At 45.2% G+C, this 18,190-nt stretch overlaps 1 protein-coding gene across 4 annotated transcripts in view; it reads left to right on the top strand.

Moving 5' to 3' along the window:
- The window catches only part of KCNH3 (potassium voltage-gated channel subfamily H member 3), a 38,244-nt gene that overhangs the window by 18,337 nt on the left and 1,717 nt on the right, over positions 1-18,190 (top strand). For all 4 annotated transcript variants that reach the window (XM_043966090.1, XM_043966092.1, XM_043966091.1 and 1 more), the window contains exons 8-13: positions 8,897-9,181; positions 9,688-9,887; positions 10,294-10,543; positions 15,443-15,657; positions 15,834-16,165; positions 17,947-18,050. In XM_043966090.1, coding sequence (XP_043822025.1) covers positions 8,897-9,181; positions 9,688-9,887; positions 10,294-10,543; positions 15,443-15,657; positions 15,834-16,165; positions 17,947-18,050 — 1,386 coding nt within the window. The remainder of the gene's footprint in view (positions 1-8,896; positions 9,182-9,687; positions 9,888-10,293; positions 10,544-15,442; positions 15,658-15,833; positions 16,166-17,946; positions 18,051-18,190) is intronic.

An 18,190-nucleotide genomic window follows, 5' to 3' on the forward strand; every position in this document is an offset into this window, starting at 1 on the left:
AATTTCTTTCTATCACTTCCTGCTGGATTTTGTTGGTGATATGTAGAAATGCTGATGATCTATATGGATTTTTTAATATTTTGCTGCTGATATTTCAGTAAATTTTTTTAGTTGACTCAGGTTCTCTAAGTAAGTCATCATATTTTCTGCAAAAGAATATTTCCTATGCTTGTGCTTATTCTCCCAGTTTCTTTTGCTTATCTTATTGCTATAGCTAGCAATTCTAACACTATATCAAAAAATAGTGATGATGATAGATGACCTGCTTTACCCTTGATCTTACTGGAAAGAGACAGTGGGATTTTCAGAAGTTTTTCCATGTCAGATCACCTGATGTAAAATAACTATTATACTTTTTAATGTGAATTGAAGTACTTTGCTTCTTAGCATTATGAAGACATGGAGGCACATCACAAGCTAATAACTATCATGGCTTTGTGGGTATTAGAAGCTTGGTGCTCTTTCCCAGGAATTATTCTACAAAGGACTATGGGTTGTGGGAATATCTTTTGACTGACTTGCTGATACAGACTTTATACCATAATTAAAGCATATTGAAGAATATAAAGTACAGGTAAAGGACCATGGGGATGGAGAAGCCATAATGAAAGTGGAAAGTAGCATGGGACTGGAGGCCAAAATAGCTTTATTCCAGAACAGCATCATCAGAGGGCAGATGAACAGGTAGCTTGTGTTACAAATATGAACTGGGTAGTCACAACACTGTTGAGTGCAAGAGGATATCGCATTATTAATGTATAAAAGTCAAATATCAGTGGTCCAGCATTGGAAGACTCTGATGGGGTCATGGAGAAGGGTGAGAAGTTGAGATCATTACCTCCTATTCCTGCTTCTGTCCACCTAGGCTTGTAGGACCTCAAGAGCAAGTCTTGTGTTCCACAAGGCTTCCCCTCCCACAATTCAACCCCCATTGCTGGCTTCTCACCTGCTGTTAGCTGGATATTAAACACCTTCCCCAATACAATCTCTGCTTCTGCCTGAATAGTCACTGCCTTTGCTACCCAACGTCCATTGGACTTTACCATCTACCTCACTGCTGTGTGCCAGACCCTAAGGGATCATCTGGCTTTTTCCATCTACCCGAAGCTGAACCCTCCTATATATGTTGTCTCATTCAATTAGGATGTGAGCTCCTTGAGAACAGGGATGGTCATGTTTTTCTTTCTGTATCTTCACAGTACTTGGAATACAGTAAGCACTTACTAAATGCTTTTCCATTGCATTCAGAAAGCTTGCCTTTGTGACTCCCTGAGGAATGGAAGGATCATTTAAGCAAGAAATTCAGTGCAAGGACTGGAGTGCTCTTGCTGAATGAATGGGACATAGGGTATGCCTGACTGATCCTTTTAAGAGTGATCTTGTAGGGGCAGCTAGGTGGCACAGTGGATAGAGCACCAGCCCTGGAGTCAGGAGGACCTGAGTTCAGATCCGGCCTCAGACACTTGACACTTACTAGCTGTGTGACCCTGGGCAAGTCACTTGACCCCAATTGCCTCACTTAAAAAAAAAAAAAAAAAGAGTGATCTTGTGGGGAAGCTAGGTGGCGCAGTGGATAGAGCACCGACCCTGGAGTCAGGAGTACCTGAGTTCAAATCCAGCCTCAGACACTTAACACTTACTAGCTGTGCGACCCTGGGCAAGTCACTTAACCCCAATTGTCTCACCAAAAAAAAAAAAAAAAAAAAGAGTGATCTTGGAAGAAACCCTCAAATACCATTTGAAAGAATTGTTGATCAATGACATCAGAGTCCTGGAGCCCATATGTCTTGACTATAATGATGGCACTAGAAAGACCCAGATTTGTGTAGAAAACCCAGATGCTGAACAAGAGAACTAAGAGACTGGTACACTATGCCCCAAGTTCAAGCTGTCTGTCGGGCCACCAGTGGTTTTCAGTATTGTAATTATGCAGTAAATACTACTAGATTTCTGTGGCAGAGGAAGAGAGAACACAATCTTCTGGTTAGCCAAGAGTATTCTACCAGTTTGAGAATATGCCTCAAGGAATCTCGGGGGCACCAATCACATTTTTCTTTTCTTTCTTTTCTCTGGAACCTTCCTGGGAGTCCTCTTGTCCAAGCAGGTCCTCAATCAATCAGGCAGTAAACATTTGCCATCTTTTTTTTTTTTGGTGGGGCAATGAGGGTTAAGTGACTTGCCCAGGGTTACACAGCTAGTAAGTGTCAAGTTTCTGAGGCCAGATTTGAACTCAGGTTCTCCTGAATCCAGGGCCAGTGCTTTATCCATTGCGCCACCTAGCTGCCCCCATGGCAGTAAACATTTAGTAAGTGTTTACTGTGTGCCAGGCACTATGCTAAGCACTGGGGATACGGAAGAAGGCAGAATAAATAAAGCCTCTCTGCCCTCAAGGAGCTTATAGTCTAATGGAAGCCATGCACTTTGGAGTTCTCTCATTTGACCAGATTATTGTCGCTGGTCAGATCTCCCAGTTTCATATCAGCAGATTCTCTGCAATCACCCTGACATTTCCAGGAGTACAGAATTAGGATCCCAGGCATAGGAGGGATAGGCCATGTGCAGGACCTGAGATCTATTCACAAAAACATAATAATAATAACAACTCATTCCTTTAGCCTCGGAAAGATAAAGCTAGTGATTTCTTCTTTTTTTCTTTTTCTTTTTGGGGCATTGAGGGTTAAGTGACTTGCCCAGGGTCACATAGCTAGTAAATGTCAAGCATCTGAGACTGGATTTGAACTTGGGTCCTCCTAAATCTAGGGCTGGTGCTTTATCCACTGTGCCACCTAGCTGCCCCCTACAGCTAGTGATTGTTAGAACCAGTATTCAAAGCCGGGTCCCCTGACCAAGCCCACTTCTCTTTCCCAAATCTTTGAGGAACAGCCCCTTCTGAATCTATAATTGTCATATTTCTTTTCTAAACCAGTTAGGAATTTCCCTTTCTTTGCTTTTAGTTCACCTGGAGACAGGTTGTGGTTTTCCAAAAGTGATTCATCAACATTCAGCTTAATTGCATTCAATTCAGCAGATATTGGGTCTCTGCTCTCTGGAGTCACTGTGCTGGGGTGGGTGATTCCAAGGTAAATGGGATACAGACTTTCCTGTCAAAGAACTTAGAGCTGAATGGAAGGGAGAGGAAGGGAATAAGCACTTATGTAGAACCTGTAACGTTCTGGGCATTGTACAAAGTGCTTTTTGTTTGTTTCTTTTTTTGTGGGGCAACGACAGTTAAGTGACTTGCCCAAGCTAGTAAGTGTCAAGTGTCTGAGGCCTGATTTGAACTCAGGTCCTCCTGAATCCAGGGCCGGTGCTTTATCCACTGCACCACCTAGCTGCCCCCAAAGTGCTTTTTACAAATATCTCATTTTAAGTCACAACAACCCTGGAGGGAGGTGCCATTTTGATCCTCCTTTTAAAGTTGAGGAAACAGGGGACAGCTAGGTGGCATAGTGGATAAAGCACCAGCCCTGGATTCAGGCGGACCTGAGTTCAAATCCAGCCTCAGACACTTGATACTTACTAGCTGTGTGACCCTGGGCAAGTCACTTAACCCTCACTGCCCCGAGGTGGGGGGGAATAGGGGCAACTCTGATTGTTGTGAAGTTTTCCTTCTATGTTGGATCGAAATGTGCCTCTCTTCCGGTCCTTGAGTTCTGCTGGACTCAAACAGAATAAATCTAATCTCTCTTCCACATACATGACCACCCTTCAAACATCAAGATCATTTAGCTGAATGCCTTCATACAAATGACAAAACTGAAGCTTGGAGAAATTAAGGATCTTGACAAAAGTTGCTGAAATAGCAAGAGGGCAGAGGTTGGATTTGAAGTCAGCCCTCGATTGTCTGAAGACATGCACATCATGCTTCTGCCCAGATCTCAAAAATAATCGTTCCATGTTCTTTCCAGCAATCCCTGTATGACAAGACCCTAAGCTCCTCCAGCACCCTGGTCACTGTCCCCTGGACATATTCCTGATTGTCAATGTCCCTTCTAGAGGTATTCCCAAGTGAGAGGCATAATTCTTCCCAGGGTGCCTTAATTATTTTCTTATAACCCTTGATACTCTGAAAGTTCAAGAGATTTCTTTTATCCTAGGATCAGAAAACATAGATTAATTAGAAGGGACCTTAGAAGTCATCTTGTCCAACCTCCTGATTTTCCAGAAGAGAAAACTGAAATTCAAGGTCACATATGAGGCTTTGTAATAGGCAGAACTGGGGAAGGTGTTTTGACCAGGTGCTTTGACCCCATAACTTATTCCACGGAGAACTTGTGTGGATGTCAGAGCAAGGCTGTATGGTGATGTCGTGGGCTTGTATACATGTGGGGTCATGGGAAGAATATGGAGGACGTCATTGGGATTGCATGTGGGGTCATGGGAAATGTGTGGGAAGGGGGTCAAAAGGCTTGTGTATAGGGAGGTGTCAGTATGAATATGGGTTATAAAGAACAAGGAGGGGCAGCTAGGTGGCACAGTGGATAGAGCACCAGCCCTGGATTCAGGAGGACCTGAGTTCCAATCCGACCTCAGACACTTAACACTTACTAGCTGTGTGACCCTGGGCAAGTCACTTAACCCCAATTGCCTCACTAAAAAAAAAAAAAAAGAACAAGGGAGAAGTCAGCAGGATTACATAAATTGTAAGGGCTACATAAATCATGTGGGTCATTGGAAATGTGTGGGCATCCAAAAGAATCCATGCATGGGGATCATGGAGAACATGGGAGAAGAGTCATAGAGCATGGGAGAAGGGTAGATGGAGCAGCATCTGGAGCTGCCCTGGCTAACAGCCTGGAATCCCATCCCCACGCCCTTGACCCTCTGCCATGCCCCTCATACCAGTCATCATCAAGCCTGAAGTCCATTTTATGCAATCTCCTCCTGAACTACTGAGGATTTCAGAAGTCTCAGAACAAACTGCCCTTGTCGGGTCCCACTGAAAATTCATGCTGCTTAACCTTAGTGCTACTCTAGTCATGGTCTTATTTGTCATGTGCTGTCTCCCTTCTGAATTCCCCATGGCAGCTGCTCCAAAGCTTTGATGAGTTCTTTCAGCTTCCCCCCTTTCCTCCTCCCACCCCTCCAAACACTTTCAGCAAATGATCTCCCTTCCTACTAGATTCTGAAAAACCTTCCAGCCCAAGATTCCCTCAACATCTCTCCTTTCTACCTCTGAAAGGCTCAGTATTTTTCACTGACCCATCTCTCCTTAGAGAGAAGAAATAGCTCTCCCTTTCCATCCCTTCCTCCTTCCTTCTCTCTCTGTCTCTGTCTCTGTCTCTCTCTCACACTTCAATTGTGCTCTTAATTCCAACACCTTGATTTCTATTCTCTCTTCTTCCTGCACTTCCCTCCCTCGCACTAGGAGCTACAGATTTATCATCCCCATCACTTTTTGGCCTGCCTTGAAGCAGGTAGATGTCACAGTAGGTAAAACACTGGGCTTGTAGTCAGCAAGACCTGAGTTCAAATCCATCACAGATATTTATTAGCTCTGTGACCCCAGGCAAATCACTTAAGATCTATTTGCCTCAATTTCCTCAACTGTAAAATGGGGATAATAATAGCACCTACCTCCTAGGGTTGTTGTGAGGATGCCTGTGATGTTGGCAAATTGCTTAGCCCAGTGCCTGGTGAATAATAGGTGCTTAATAAACACTTGTCTCCTTCCTTCCTCATGTTCCCTCCTCTCCTCCCACTCAACTCATAAACATACTCAGGTGTCTCTATCCTAAAAATAATTCCTTCGTCCTACTGACCTTTCCACTGCCTATCCTCTACCACCTTCATTTCACATAATGGTTTTCAAAAGATGAGTCCATGATTTGCTGTCTCCATTTTTCCACCACCCACCCACTCACTCCTTAATTCCTTTCAATCTAGATTCCACCCCCCAGCTCCAGCTCCAGCTCCAGCCCCAACCCCAGCCTCACCTCTCTACTGAAACTGTTCCCTCCATAACATCAAGTGGCCCTTACTCAGTCCTTGCCCTCTCCAACTTCCACAGCATTTGACACAGTTGATCATAACTTTCGTGAAGTCCTTGGTTTCTTCCTATCATTCTAACCACTCTTTCTCTCAGTGGCTCTTCTTCCTTTCACCTCCTCAACGTGAGTGTTCCCCTTCTGTCCTAGCCCCCCTTTCTCATCCCATGCATTCTCCTTCCTTGCACATTCTCATCCATCCCCATGGTGTTAATGATCACTTTCATGCTACATCTTTCGAACACTAGGATTGCTCAAGTCTCTATCTCTGGTTCTGACCTCAGATGGTCACTTCCTTCCAATATGGCCCCAACCATATCTTTCTCTACTCTACACCTCCTTAAACCTTTTTATCAATAGCTGATCAATAGATGATTGAAAGATGACCACTCTGTAGGTATGGGATCTCTCTCCACTTGAAGCAGACTACAACCCTTCCATGATTTATAATCTCCCTTCAGCTCAAAAAATTTAAGTGACTTATTCCACAGTTAGGGTCATGCAGCCAGAGGTGGTCCCTGGTCTTCCTGGTTCCAAACTGAGCTCTCTACCTCAGACAAATTGAACTATTTGCTACTTCTTAAAAATTCCTCAAGGTTCCTCTGCTTCTCTTTGTGTTGGTGCAATCCCTTTCACTTGGGATGTCCTCCTGTACTCCATTGCTGCCTATTGGGATCCTACCAAAAAAAAAGCATCAGGACCAAGCTCAGGACCCCCTTCACAGTCTTCTAAGCCTATTCTGACCCTATTATCTGACCCACCATTTTTAAATAGCTAACATTTATATTGCACTTACTATGTGCCGGGCACTGTGCTAAGGACTTTACAATGATCTCATTTGATCTTTGAAACAACCCTGGGAGGCAGGTGCCATTATTATCCTCATTTTATAGATGAAGAAACTGAGGCAAAGAGAGGTTAAGTGATCTGCCCAGGTGGAGATGCTGCCCTCCTTTTCTAACCTTTTGTACTCAGTTGGTACCATCAGATAGCAACTTATCCCGTTATTGTCTTAGAGTTGTTTGCATATATGTCTCATCTTCCCTTCTGATCTACCTTCCATGAAGGTAAATGTTCATTTTTTGTGTCTTTCATTACCGGGCACAGTACATTGTACATAGTAGACACATGATAAATGCTTTTGAATGAATGGATGGAGGACGAATGAATGAAAAAATGAATGATGGTGTGAGGGCCAATGAGCCACAGGTAGTATATGCATACCTGAAGAGTGAAGGGTCACAGGAAGTGTGATGGGATGATCAGGAATGTATGTAGGAGGAGGAAGAGGGTCACACAAAATAAGGGAGGGATTGTGGGTAGTATGTGTTCTGCCCTGGTTCCTGAGGCACTGGAATGACCTCAGCAATCCTTCTTATGACTGCCTATTAGCTCTTCTCTAGAGCTCCCGGAAGGGAAACCCAAGCTTCTTTGGGGCTCTCCTTAGGGGGTGGGAACCATTGCTATGAGTCTTTCTAGGATCCCTGCATCTACTAGGTTGGAGTTCAGGATAGATCCCTCAGGAAGTCATGGGCCAGAGGGTGCTCAAAGCTCAGACCTCTCTTATCTCAGGCTAGTCTTGATGAGGAGAGCTGATACCCGGTGCACAGTAGATTGAGGAGAGGAATTCACCAGCCAAGTGCACATGTGTACCTGGCAGGATGAGCACACCTTCTGTTTGGGAAGGCTAGATTTGGGAAAGCTTTCTGGAGGAGACAGGCCAAGCAGGTGGATCAGCTGTTCCCAGCAGAGATAGTGAAGGAGAGGACAGACAAGGCCCTTCTTGGCCCAACTGGGCAGAGGAATAACAGATCACATCGGGGGTTTATTCTGTCTTAGTTTCCTCTCTTTATACTCACCAGGTACCTTCTTTTACCCTATATATTAATGTCCTGTTCCCTCCTCCCAAACAAACCTACAGGAGAATTGTTTCTGACCCTGTGAATAAGCTGTATTTCACCATCCGCACTGCTTATCCCACCTGTCTGACACCAGAGGCTATCAGAACTGTAAAAGGACATTGTGGCCCCCACTAGTGTCCGTGTCTCTGTTCTTGAGTGCACACATATTGCCTGACTAGATGGAATCTGTGGATGATGCTTTCCTAATATAGATTAAAAACTAGCATACTGTGGGATTGGGAAGGAAGGATTGGAGGATGAAAGGAAGGGAGGGAGGGAGGAAGGACAGGAGAGATGGAGGGAAGGAAGGAAGGAAGGGAGGGAGGAAGGAAGGAAGGAAGGAAGGAAGGAAGGAAGGAAGGAAGGAAGGAAGGAAGGAAGGAAGGAAGGAAGGAAGGAAGGAAGGAAGGAAGGAAGGGAGAAAGGGAGGGAGGAAGGGAAGGAGAGGGTGAGAAAGAGCATTTATTAAGCACCTACTATGTGACAGGCACTCTGTGAAGTACTTTACAAATATTATCTCATTTGGGGGGGAAGGGTTGACTATAGAGAAAGAGGAGATGGATAGAAGATGGGGGAGAGGAGCAGGTGAAGATCAAGGTTGAATAATAATAATAATAATAATGATCATGATGATGATAATAATGATGCTATAAGTGTTACAAAGTATCTTGCTCAGAATTTGGGAGGTAGGTACTGCAAGTAGTATTATTGTCATTTATCAAACAAGAAACCAAAGCTCAGAGAGTTTAAGTGACTAGCCCAAGGTCGCATAGTTAATTAATGTCAAAACCTGACTTGAAATTTAGGTCTTTTGATACCCAACCCAGCACTCTTTCTGCTGTGCTGGGCACACCCTTGGGTCACAAGCACACATACCTGTCCATGTTTGGACCTGGTGAAATACACATGTAACCCAAGACTAACCCAGGCTCCACAGCCCACATGTGGGCCACAACTTTGCTTCTGTGCTGACCTCTGCTCTGTTCTCCTGCTCCGCTCCTGACCTAGGTTGGCTACAGGAGCTGGCTAGACGACTAGAGACCCCCTACTACCTGGTGGGGCGAGGCAGAACTGTGGGGAACACCTCTGGCCCGGGGGACAACTGCAGCAGCAGTGGCAGCATTGAAACCAACGGGACAGGGCTGGCGTTGCTGGGGGGCCCGTCCCTGCGTAGTGCCTACATTACCTCCCTTTACTTTGCGCTGAGCAGCCTTACCAGCGTCGGCTTTGGCAACGTGTCGGCCAACACAGACACAGAGAAGATTTTTTCCATCTGCACCATGCTGATTGGGGGTGAGACCCCCTAGGTTCCCATCTCTAGGCCGTATTGGACTTCCTACCATTCCCTACCCCTGACCTCATCCACCTCGGGGCCCCTCTCTCAGCTTTTTAGCCTTTTCCCACACTGTTCCCTTCCAAGTTTTATGCCCCTCTACCACTCTCAAAACTCCCTGAATTCCCCACCTTTGATTCTCTACCCAAGATACCTCAATCTCCCTATTGTCTTAGGATTCCATGCTCAGGCTCTCCTGATGATTTGAGAGATGGGGGGAAGGCAGCTGGATCCCAGCAGATGGAGGAGCAGGGACCCAAGAGTTGCAAAGCCCAAGGGGTACCTTAATGCCAGCAGGCGGGCCCTAGGCCCAGAAGAGTGGAGGATGAGTACTCAGCAGACAGGGTCGGATACCCATGTCAGGAGGGAAATTAGAAATAGAGGGAAGTGGGGAGTTGTGTGCCTGAGAGGTCCAGGGGTCCGAGCCTGGTGGTGCCCCCCAAGCTGTGATACCCCTCTCCTTCAGCGCTGATGCATGCAGTGGTGTTTGGGAATGTGACAGCCATCATCCAGCGAATGTACGCCCGCCGCTTCCTCTACCACAGCCGCACTCGTGACCTCCGGGACTACATCCGCATTCACCGCATCCCTAAGCCACTCAAACAGCGAATGCTCGAGTACTTCCAAACTACTTGGGCTGTCAACAATGGCATCGATACCACAGAGGTGGGTGGGGAACCCATCAAAGTTAGAGGTTGATGCCACCAAAGTAGGGGGCACTGGAGCCTGGGGTGGAATGGGCCAAGGCAGCTTTTCTTGAGTTATCAGCATTGGCACAGTAGGCATAATGGAAAGGTCACACTGGCTGGAACCAGGTCGGGATTCGAGTCTTGACTCGGTCGATTCACTGTGGGGTTTGAGGCTAGTTGTAGAAGCTCTCTGGGTCTCGCTTCTTCCTTATCTTTCAAATGGAAGGAATGAGTCTTCAAATGTCCCTTCTAGCTTCAGCATTCCCTAACTCTAGCTGGTCTTTGGGGGTGGGGGGGGGGCGGGGAGGTAGCCCAGGAGACCCAGGAGGGTAGGGATGAGGAGGCTGAATCCTGTCTCCCAACTTTGCTTCACTCTTCCTCAGCTGCTGCAGAGCCTTCCAGATGAACTTCGGGCTGACATTGCCATGCACCTGCATAAGGAAGTGCTGCAATTGCCCCTCTTCGAGGCAGCGAGCCGCGGTTGCCTTCGGGCACTGTCCCTGGCCCTGCGTCCAGCCTTCTGCACACCTGGCGAGTACCTCATCCACCAGGGCGACGCCCTGCAGGCTCTCTACTTCGTCTGTTCCGGCTCCATGGAGGTGCTCAAGGGTGGCACTGTGCTCGCCATCTTAGGTCTGTGAAGTAGGTGGGGCGTGAGGGAGAGGGGGAGAAATGGGTCCAAGAAACACTATGGAATCAGGGCTATTTTATAGGAAAAGCTCCTAGTAAATCTAAGAAGAAAATAACACAGAAGTGCATCAGGAGTGACACTTAAGACTTTACTTAGGTGTCTCTAATATGCAGGTGTGGGTAATAAGGTGAAAATGAGATTTTAGGGGCAGCTGGGTGGTGCAGTGGATATAGCACCCGCCTTGGAGTAAGGAGTACCTGAGTTCAAATCCAGCCTCAGATACTTGACACTTACTAGCTGTGTGACCCTGAGCAAGTCACTTAACCCCAATTGCCTCACACACAAAAAACAAAAAAAAGAAAATGAGATTTTAGTGCAAAGGAGATAAATACAACTTCAAAGGCTCTGTAGAGTGGGACTCATAACTGGGGCAATGGAAGGGTATGCTTTGTTCAAAAGAAATAAATCTAATAGGAGGGAAGGGAGTAATACTATATGTCAAGAAAATATTTTTCAGGTTCATGAGGGCATCCTAGAGAGCATTTGAGCCTATTGATGAGGATAAAAGGAGAAACAGGAATACTAGCATTGTAGAAATATACTTCCTGGGCAGATGGAGATTATGGATGATGTTTTCCTGAATGAGTACAGAGGCAAAATATACTTGTAATGGGGGATTTTAGCTATCCAGACATCTGTTGGAAATCTCATTTTGCTAAATCCAGAACATCTACAGTTTCATCTCTCAGAAGGGAGGAGAAGCAATGAGAGGCATTGCTGCCCTGAATCTAATTCTGATCAAAAATCAAGGTCTGTGGAACAGCCTAGAATACTTATGAGAAAATCGCAGTATCAGGGGGAAAACAGGTGGATCCAATGAACTCTAAAGAGGAGAGATGGGAGACTCTCAAAAAGCAGTTTCTAACAACACAATTGCATAGAATCCCAGTGGAGAAGAAAAAACAGGAGACATCTAAAGGAAGAAAGGAAATAATCATCTATTAAACAAATACTATGTGCCAGGCACCATTGCTAAGTACTTTGCAAATATCTCATTTGATCACCACAAACAACCCTGGGAGATGGGTAATATTATATCCATTTTGTAGCAAAGGAAACAGGCAAACAGAGGTTAAATGACTTGTCCAGGGTCACATGGCTATTAAGTGTTTGAGGCTAGATTTGAATTTAGGTCTTCCTGACTCTAGTCCTGCACTCACTCTATCCACTGCGCCATTTAGCTGCCTCAGGAGATCCTAAGTTTGGAGCGAGTTCTCACAAAGCCCAAACTGAAAATGTACGTGAACAGAAGATGGAAAGAGAAGGACATAGAACCAAGAATGAATACCAAAGAATGGTGCAGACATATAAGAATGCCGGGAAGTCTAAAGCCCAGAAGGAACATAAAAAAGAAATGCTAAAGATAACAAGAGGAGCTTTTAAAAAGCTAAAATCAGCACAAGAACAAGGAAAGGATAGGCCTAGCACATGGGGAAGAAAGCATGATGATGATTACAGCAGAGAAAACAGAACAATTCCCTTTCCATTAGAATGAGCTTCACACTAGAAAGTGGTAGAATCAATATGGCTAAGAGGAAATTGGACCTCCAGTAGAAGTGAGAGATAGTAGGAGAGAATCTAACTGCTTTAACTGATTGAAGACCAGATTACATCCCTGGGCACTGAAAGAACATGTAATTAGGATTATGAACCCATTGCCAAAAAACCTGGAGAGTGATTGAGAATTCTTGAGAACAGGAGATAGGAAGATGTCCCAATATTTTTATCTCTCCCTCTCTCTCTCTTTTTTTTTTTTGTGAGGCAGTTTGGGGTTAAGTGACTTGCCCAGGGTCACACAGCTAGCCCAATATTTTAAAAAAATGAACAGGGTGGATTCAGCAAACTATGGATTAAATGAGTTTTATGTTAATCCCTCACAGAATTCTATGCAATTAAAAAACCCAACAATGCTAGGCCTTCTTCCTACACATTAAGGGACCCTTTTTAGCTCTGGACTTACACATGTACAGTTCTGGGGAGCCTGACCACCTAAACAGGAGTCTTTATCTTGTATTTTTTGGTTCTTTATACCCCTGTTCCCCAGAACTCTGGGGGAAAATCCTTAAAGCTTAAGTTTGACTCATGGGTAGAGTCTCCTCAAAGTTTGTGGGGGGTGAGTTGTAGAAAGATACACAGTGTACTACACTTTAGATCAGATATAGGACAACTATTTTCTCTTACACAACAGAAATATTACCTTGAACATTAGTGACAATATGAAGCAGCTTTTCAAACTGCTAAATAGGCATTTTGTGTTTTACCTTGGCTCTGCACTGTCTAAACAATTCCCTTTAGGGCCACATCTTCTGGCAAGTCAACCCAGAGCCTATACTCATCCTCTCGTCTGTGGTTATCTTCTCCAAGAAGCAGTGGAGTACGTGTAGAAAGGGTGGGACCCAGGATCTTCTGACCTCTCAATTCTCATGAAACTGCCTCCCAGACTGAACACACCCATCTCAGGATTACTGTTTGGCCACCTATGATTAGGCAAGGAAACACAAGGCAGAAGGGGCAGGCAGAGGCCCAAGCTCAAGTTCAGCTGGCAGAGGACCCTTTTATAGTTACCATAATAAAGTGGGACCCTGCTGTCACCCTCATGAGAAATCCCAGAATTAGAGGATGCTACCCTGAGAGTTGAAGGAAGTGATAGAACTGTCATTCCATTTTTTTTTTAAGTGAGGCAATTGGGGTTAAGTGACTTGCCCAGGGTCACACAGCTAGTAAGTGTTAAGTGTCTGAGGTCGGATTTGAACTCAGGTCCTCCTGACTCCAGAGCTGGTGCTCTATCCACTGCACTACCTAGCTGCCCCTGAGTCATTCCATTTTTTAGATCAACTCACTAAATTATCCATTTTTCCTGGCCTAGTAACCAATCCTTTCTGATTCAACTTTTTTCTTTCTTTCTTTCTTTCTTTCTTTCTTTCTTTCTTTCTTTCTTTCTTTCTTTCTTTCTTTCTTTCTTTCTTTCTTTCTTTCTATTTTTTTGGGGGGGTGGGGCAATGAAGGTTAAGTGACTTGCCCAGGGTCACACAGCTAGTAAGTGTCAAGTGTCTGAGGTCAGATTTGAACTCAGGTACTCCTGAATCCAGGGCCAGTGCTTTATCCACTTCGCCACCTAGCTGCCCCCCTGATTCAATTTTAATGTATCTTCCTCTTCTCCCATTTCCCTACACCTTTCAGTTGTCACAAAATAAGGGACCCAGGTTTGCTCCATCATCCCCAAATAACAATCCTTCAGAGGTGAGTGAACAACTTTTCCTGGAAATAGCTAGTACCTGGCATGGACTCAGAACAAGTTATACGAAGTGATTTTTCTTTTAGAATATCTGGATTTTAGGGGCAGCTGGGTGGCGCAGTGGATAAAAAACCGGCCCTGGATTCAGGAGGACCTGAGTTCAAATCTGGCCTCAGACACTTGACACTTACTAACTGTGTGACCCTGGGCAAGTCACTTAACCCTCAGTGCCCAACAAAAAAATAAAAATAAAATATTAGAATATCTGGATTTCAACTAGGCATTTGATCAAGTTTCTCATGCTATCTTTTATGAACAAGATGAAGAAATCTGGGCTGAATGACAGTAAAGTTAGGTGGTTGCATAGTAACCAACTTTATCCAACCAATAGAGGGGTCTACCTTAGAGGAAGTCTGTTCAACATTTTGATCAACAATTTAGAAGAATATATATGAGTGTGTGTGTGTGTATGTATCTATATATGTACATGTGTATAAAATTTGTGGTTGACATAAAACTGAGAGGGAGAATAGTTCATGTCTTAGATTACAAAAACAGGACTGCAAAATATCTCAGTAGACTGAAACATTGTTGCCAAACCAAAAAAGTGAAATTTAATATAGACAAATATAAGGTCCAACACATAGTTTTAAAATAAATTATATAAGTATACATACATGTATATATGTGTGTATGTGTGTGTATGGATGTATAAGATCATGGAGACATGTCTTGATAGTCCTTCCCATGAAAAAAAAAGATAGAGCACTGAACATGAAGTCAGGAAGGTCTGGGTTCAAATCCAGCCTCAGACACTTAACCGTGTTGCTCTGTAAGTCACTTAATCTCTGCCTAACCCAGTTTCCTAAAGTTAAATAACATTTTTAAAATTAAATAACATTTGTAAAGTACTTTGCAAACCTTAAAATGCTATATAAATGCTAGGTATTTATTATTATTATTATTGAGAAGTGGAAGTTTTTGGTCACTACAAGCTCAATATAACCAGGATATGAGGAAGAAATGACAAGGAGGCAGATTTACATTTACTATAAGAACTTTCTAATCATTAGAATTGTCAAACAATGGAATGGACTCACTACTTAAGGAGTAGTGAGCTTTCCATCTCTGGCAGTGTTCAAACATGACATCCGGTGATGCTGAAATGAAGTTTTTTCCATTGGGAAGAAGGTTGAACTCTCACTTTCTGAGATTCCTTTCATCTCCTAGATTCTATGAATCTGTGTATGTTTCTATATTCTGCTTGGCATGCTAAGTATGTTGGGGAGATGAGGAGAGAGAAGGTGATGAAAAGGATATTAGGAGATGGAGATGTCACAGGTCTGGAGAAACAGTGAGGCCACAGAAAAGGATGGGCTGTGGCTCTCTATCTCTCTCATCCTCCCCTTCTTTTCATCCCAGCTGTCCCCTCACCTCTGTAGTAATATCTAGACCCCCCAAAAAAATCCCCAAACCAAAAGCAACCAAGGATGGTTGCCAATCCTCCTAGGTGGAATGCCCTCTGGTCTTCATCTTCCCGTCCCCTGTTTCCAGGGTAAGGAGGGGGCAAATTGTGTCCCTCTCATCAGGGTCTTCCTTCTCCCAGGAAAGGGTGATCTGATTGGCTGCGAGCTGCCTCAGCGAGAACAGGTGGTAAAGGCCAATGCTGATGTGAAGGGCCTAACATATTGTGCGCTGCAGTGCCTACAGCTGGCTGGACTACATGAAAGCCTAGCACTCTACCCTGAGTTTGCCCCAAGATTCAGCCGTGGCCTCCGAGGGGAACTCAGCTACAACCTGGGGGCTGGTGCAGGCCATGAGGTAAAAAGCCTGTGCTGGGGGTCCTAAGGAAGGACTGGGGACAAAGGTAGAAGGACCGTGGGCCTGAAGCGGGGTGGGTCTGCACAAGGGGCTACCAAAATTAGCAACAGGCCTTTGGAGGGAAGGAGGTGCCACTGGACATCACCAATCTTCCCACTTGTCTATGGGCTCTGTAGGCTGACACGAGCTCACTGAGTGGAGACAATACCCTGATGTCTACTCTGGAGGAGAAAGAGACAGATGGGGAACCAGGGCCTACAGCTTCACCCACCCCAGCTGATGAGCCTTCTAGCCCCTTGCTATCTCCAGGCTGTACCTCTGCCTCCTCAGCCTCCAAGCTGCTCTCTCCTCGCCGGACAGCCCCACCTTCCCGCCTGGGTGCCCGAGGACGGCTGAGCCAGGCAGGGGGGGCACAAGCGGAGGTCGCACGTGCTTCACGCTCACTGGGCCTGGAGGGACTGAGGCTGCCTTCCATGTCCTGGAATGCCCCCCCTGACCTGAGCCCCAGGTGAGTGGGGCCACAACATGTGGTCCCCAAGGGCCTCATAGGGAAACATTCGTTGGACAAGGGGCATGACTCCAGGTGACTCCTACCCACTTGAGACAAGAAAGCCTGTCCCTGTACACAGTCTTCTCTAGCCAGAAAACATAGTATGGTAGAAAGTGTTTTGAATTTAGAACCACCTGAGGAAAAAAAATTTTAATTCTGTATTTTATGTTTTAGCCAAAATCTATCAATGACAATTTATAAACATATACATTCATTTATTATTATTATTATTATTTTTTTTTAGTGAGGCAATTGGGGTTAAGTGACTTGCCCAGGGTCACACAGCTAGTAAGTGTTAAGTGTCTGAGGCTGGATTTGAACTCAGGTACTCCTGACTCCAGGGCCGGTGCTCTATCCACTGCGCCACCTAGCTGCCCCTTTTTTTTTTTTTTTGGTGAGGCAATTGGGGTTAAGTGACTTGCCCAGGGTCACACAGCTAATAAGTGTCAAGTGTCAGAGGCTGGATTTGAACTCAGGGAGTCCTGAATCCAGAGCCGGTGCTTTGTCTACTGCGCCATCTAGCTGCCCCATATACATTCATTTAGCTAATCAGAATAGCCTCTCTCCCCAAGCAACTTCCTGTTGACGTTGGAGAGTCAAGTTGAACCATGGAAAACCAAAGCACATCATTGAAAGTGTTTTTGCTTTACCAAATAGAACGGTTCATAATTATAATGATGGCATATACACCCTTGGGGAAGAGCTGACTTCCTGGAAAACCTGTGTCCCTTCTTTGACTCAGGTCCAGGTGTAAACAAAAGGGTGACTTTATTGGGTCTACTTCCTGTGCTTAACAGAGGTAAATTTTCCATTTATTCACTGGTTCTGATCTCTTTGAGGAAATGCCATTATCAGATGAGATGTTTGCATAGTACTTAGCCTATCCCAGGCAAATAGGTGCTTACTAAACCCCTCCCTCCCTTCCTTCCTTCTCCATATGGTCCCTGATTCTAGGGAATCAAAAGTTCAGAATATCAGACGAGTCTACGGCACTCGTGCTTCATGTTTTTATAACACAACCAAGACCTTCGTGCTATCTGCTTTCACTTTCTATGTGACTGTGATCACGTGTCCTAATATCTATGGGTTGTCCAGCTCTTGATCCGATGGGAATGAGGGAAGAAGGGAAGAAGCAAAATCTTCTAAGGGCAGGGACCTTCTACTAAGGAAGAAGGGACTGGGAGGGGATGGAGATCTTGGACCAGAGGAAGGACTGCTAGGGTAGGGGAGACCTGTCTTAGAGGTCAGGGTCAGGAAAATATGAAGACCCCATAGAGGTGACAGGAGGCTTTGTGTTTGCAGGTAGTTTAGGGGTGAAAAATTAGGATGTGCAGAGTCAGGCTTTAGAAAGGGGCGGGGACAGGGGAGGTCTGGATAGAGGTGAGAGACAGGGCTCATGAACACCTTTCTGAGTCCTCTTTTGAGGATGAAGTGGGTTCATTTGTGGATTCTTCCCCCTGGAATGCCTTTCTTATCCTCACCTCCCTGAAACCTCCAGCCCCCTTTGATCTACTCAGAACTAACATCAATTAGTGATGCGCAATTCAGCCTATTTTGTATTATTTTCTTATTGTTTGAGAGGACTAGTCACGTCTTCCCAATGAGGTTGTCAGTTCCTGGTGGGCAGAGAATATTTTTTCCAGCATCTTGTGTGCCCCGCAGCTCTTACCTAGCACAGGTAACGAGCACACAGGTAAGGAACAGAAATTTATTAATTGTTCTGAAAACTGGGCCCACAGGGTCGTGGATGGCATTGAGGATGGCTGTGGATCTGATCAGCCAAAATTCACCTTTCGTGTGGGACAGCCTGGTCCAGAGTGCAGGAGTCCCTCCCCAGGTCCAGGTATGGGGCTGAGTGGGAAATGGGTCTGTCTTCTATCCCTAAAGCCACGAGCAAGCCCTAAAACTGGCAGGGAAGTGACTCCTGGATGCATACACTATCTTCCCCTATTGTCTCTGTTGTGGGGTCACTACCTAGAGGCA

This window comes from Dromiciops gliroides, chromosome 5 (genome assembly GCF_019393635.1).
Source record: "Dromiciops gliroides isolate mDroGli1 chromosome 5, mDroGli1.pri, whole genome shotgun sequence".
In the NCBI taxonomy this organism is placed as follows: Eukaryota; Metazoa; Chordata; class Mammalia; order Microbiotheria; family Microbiotheriidae; genus Dromiciops; species Dromiciops gliroides.